Source organism: Nanorana parkeri, unplaced genomic scaffold (assembly GCF_000935625.1).
Source record: "Nanorana parkeri isolate BGI_ZX_2015 unplaced genomic scaffold, ASM93562v1 scaffold379, whole genome shotgun sequence".
NCBI classification, from domain to species: domain Eukaryota; kingdom Metazoa; phylum Chordata; class Amphibia; order Anura; family Dicroglossidae; genus Nanorana; species Nanorana parkeri.
Window position 1 is genome coordinate 820009 of NW_017306647.1, and position 4317 is coordinate 824325.

Here is a 4317-nt window from a genome sequence, read left to right on the forward strand (position 1 = left end):
GGAATATTAGGAGGAGCTATATGGAATAATAGGAGGGGGTTATATGGAATAATAGGAGGGGCTATAAGGAATATTAGGAGGAGCTATATGGAATAATAGGAGGGGGTTATATGGAATAATAGGAGGGGTTATACGGAATATTAGGAGGAGCTATATGGAATAATAGGAGGGGGTTATATGGAATAATAGGAGGGGTTATAAGGAATATTAGGAGGAGCTATATGGAATATTAGGAGGGGGTTATATGGAATAATAGGAGGGGGTTATATGGAATAATAGGAGGGGTTTTAAGGAATAATAGGAGGGGGTTATTTGAAATAATAGGAGGGGTTATACGAAATAATAGGAGGGGTTATTTTAAATAATAGGAGGGGTTATAAGGAATAATAGGAGGGGTTATTTTAAATAATAGGAGGGGTTATAAGGAATAATAGGAGGGGTTTTAAGGAATAATAGGAGGGGGTTATTTGAAATAATAGGAGGGGTTATAAGGAATATTAGGAGGAGCTATATGGAATAATAGAAGGGGTTTTAAGGAATAATAGGAGGGGGTTATTTGGAATAATAGGAGGGGTTATTTGGAATAATAGGAGGGGTTATTTGGAATAATAGGAGGGGGTTATATGGAATAAGAGGAGGGGTTATATGGAATAATAGGAGGGGTTATATGAAATACAAGGAGGAGTTTTATGGAATAACAGTAATTATATGAAGGTGTGGAAGAGGTTATATGGAGGGGTTATACAACATTATATTTAGGGAATAAAGATATGAAAAAATAGGATACATTATGGGAAGGAATTTTATAAAATAACAGGATCAGATTTATGGAATTGCACTCAACAATAGGAAATACACAGATATTTGAAATAATAGGAGGGGTTATACGAAATAATAGGAGGGGTTATTTTAAATAATAGGAGGGGTTATAAGGAATAATAGGAGGGGTTATTTTAAATAATAGGAGGGGTTATAAGGAATAATAGGAGGGGTTTTAAGGAATAATAGGAGGGGGTTATTTGAAATAATAGGAGGGGTTATAAGGAATATTAGGAGGAGCTATATGGAATAATAGAAGGGGTTTTAAGGAATAATAGGAGGGGGTTATTTGGAATAATAGGAGGGGTTATTTGGAATAATAGGAGGGGGTTATATGGAATAAGAGGAGGGGTTATATGGAATAATAGGAGGGGTTATATGAAATACAAGGAGGAGTTTTATGGAATAACAGTAATTATATGAAGGTGTGGAAGAGGTTATATGGAGGGGTTATACAACATTATATTTAGGGAATAAAGATATGAAAAAATAGGATACATTATGGGAAGGAATTTTATAAAATAACAGGATCAGATTTATGGAATTGCACTCAACAATAGGAAATACACAGGGGAGGAGTTATATGGAGTGATAGGAGGAGCTATTTAGGAGCTACCACTAGGGATTATATAGAGTTATAGGAGGAGCTATAGAAAGATGTTATATAGAGTTATAGGGGGAATGATGGGGAGGAGTTATAGGAGGAGCTATCACAAGAGGTTATATTGAGTTATAGGAGGAGCTATGGTGAGAAGTTATATTGAGCTATAGGGGGAATGATGGGGAGGAGTTATAGGAAGATGTTATATAGAGTTATAGGAGGAGCTATTGGGAGGAGGTATTTGGAGTTATAGGGGCAGTGATGGGTAAGAATTATAAGGAGTTACACAAGCATCTATGGGGAGGGGTTATATGAAGTAATGAGGTGGGGGTTGTTTGAGGAAAACTGATGGAGGCAATATGGGAGGGAGTTATAAGGAGTAATAGGATTAGCAATGGGGAGGAGGTTTTGTGTTTGTAATAATTAGTATTACGGTGAGGAAAGGACATTTTATATGACTGTATAGCATCTATAAACTCACTGCAGGATGAATCTGTGCAGTATGTGATGACAGATGGAGCCTTACAGGGGTGTTGTATGGGGGGTACTGGTAACTCTGGGATGTAGATTAGCTGAGTCTGAGTCTGGAAATTACGTCTTGTGCCAGCTGGAAATAATGAAGTGAATATTTCAGCAATGTTCTTATTAATAACTGTTGCCTGATCTTAGATGTCCCATTTATAATCCCCTTATTTCTTCTCCTATGGCAGACCCATCTCTTGCTTTCCTTCTTGGTATTTCTCGTCTGGGCTGACCACCCAGCAGCCTTCTCCACTTTTTTCTCCAAACCTTTCCGCTGGCGCCCATACCCATGGCCACACCACCCGCAGACACAGGACCCCCACCCGAGGGGCAGACTACTTCAGAGGCCACAGAGCCTGTCTGCTCCACCACCGTGGTGGTGGTGGAAGAGCCGGAGCCGGAGCCTGTGCCTGAGACTACTGCTCCTGAAGCAGAGCCAACGGTGACCATCCAGTGCAAAGCCTCCTCTCTGAATGACCTCAAGGCCCAGCCTGCTACCAATGGAGGACCTCGGGCCCCCAGCCTGACTGGCTCAGAGGGACGGCTAGCCCAAGCTGCGTCTAATTCTCCCAGGCCAAGTCTGTGTCGACAAGGGTCTACAGCAACAGCTAGTGCCGTAGAAGCGGAAAAGCCAAAGGATTATCTGTTTATTGCCATCTTGTCGTGCTTCTGCCCCATGTGGCCAGTGAACATCATTGGCTTTGTGTACTCCATAATGGTAAGTCAAATACCTTTTTTTGTTGTAGACCTCCTATGTGTCCACTTTGTCATAGAACTCACATCCATCGTAGACCGGACATCTTCTCTGTCTTGGAACAGACCTCTCCCTTGTCCATTTTGTCATCAGCCTATCGTGTGTTCATTTGTCATAAACACTACACTAGTCTGTCTTTTGAAAGAACTTTTAGTCTTTTGACTCATTTACTTCCCATGTTTCCATTTTGTCAGGCATTCTACACTTGTCTGTCTTGTCTAAGACCTCTCAGTTGTCCACCTTGATGTAGAGCTCCCAAATGACCATTTTGTCATAAACCCTTGCACTTGTGTACCTTGCCAAAGATCTCCTACTTGTCCACTTTATTATAAACCACCCAAATGTCAATTTTGTCATAGATCCTTCACTTGCCTTGTCATGGACCTCCTACTAGTCTATTTGCCATCTGCCTTCCATGCGTCCATTTTGTCATAGACCTCTTACGTGTTCAAATTACCACTGACTTCTCAAACTTCATATTTTATTGTAAGTCTCTTAGAATCCTCCACTTTCTTGCTCATAGATAAATTCTCCTCCTTTTTCCCCATTTGCCACCATCATAATATTATATTGTCCTTACTGATGCATTCTCATAGTGTTTGCAGGACAATACTTTGGCTGCCTTACAATGAAACCATTGGAAAGGTTAGAACATGGGTGATTGGCCACCTGATGGCTCTAGTTCCTACAAACCACATCTGGAACTGACACTGTCTTCTGTACGCAGTCCACCAGCAGTACACAGTCACTGGATTGAGCATCTATAGTGTTATATCCCCGACAGAGCTGGTCTACAAAGAAGACCAGATGTGGTTTGTAGGAACTAGAGCCATCAGGTGGCCAATCACCCATGTTCTAACCTTTACAAAGGTGTCCCTATATATATAAATATATATAGGGACACCTATGTTTTCCAATACTCCAAAAAAAAGGAAAATAATGATGTTGCTTCTGCTGGTCAATCAAATGTCATCCTTTACTGTCTGGCCTGTTGTAGGATAATAACAACTGATATGTGACTGGTTGTTATTTGCAATCTGGACACTTTGCTGCAGGTTCCATGAGTCCGCACCGGCCGCTCCGGGGAAGGGGAGACTCGCCGTGAAATGTGGCTTCCAGTTATGTGCATTGCAGGAAGGGAGCGTTTGAGAGTAATTATCATTAAGTGCAGAGCTGCAGTGGCTGGGCCGTAATAACCCGTTCCTGACTCAAGCTATTTAGACCACCATGGCTGCGGCTTGATGCTCCCTACGTGCGCTCCCCTTGGTCCTTTGCATTTCCGTACCCCAAAAAAGTGAGGATCTAAAAGTTTTCTGTAGTGTCCCTAATCCTCCTGTACACACTGAACACCTAACCTGCGTCACACACTTAACCCCTAAGTAATCTAATTCTAAACCCCCTACAATACCCTGAAGGTGTACCCTCCGCCAACACCGAACTGGAGTTTTCATGTGAACTTCAGCGCTTAACCCCTAAATAATGCCCTATTTCTCCATCTCTACCCTAAAGAATTAACTCCCCCAACACCTAACCTTTGTCCTGCCTGAAACTCGCACTTAACCCCCAAATAATGCCCTAACTCAAACACCCCCCCCCCCAACACGGACCCGGCGTTCTACCT

The 4317-nt window shown here is 41.9% G+C and overlaps 1 protein-coding gene across 2 annotated transcripts in view; it reads left to right on the top strand.

Annotated features, from left to right (window-relative positions):
• Positions 1–4317, top strand: part of PRRT2 (proline rich transmembrane protein 2) — a 25429-nt gene that overhangs the window by 5843 nt on the left and 15269 nt on the right. Inside the window, exon 1 of one of the 2 annotated variants that reach the window (XM_018559151.1) lies at positions 2131–2660. The exons of the other annotated variant lie outside the window; for it this stretch is intronic. Within the exon in view, the coding sequence (XP_018414653.1) occupies positions 2232–2660 (429 nt within the window). The 5' untranslated portion in view covers positions 2131–2231. Of the gene's footprint in view, positions 1–2130; positions 2661–4317 lie in introns of those variants that run through there. 2 annotated transcript variants of the gene reach the window in all.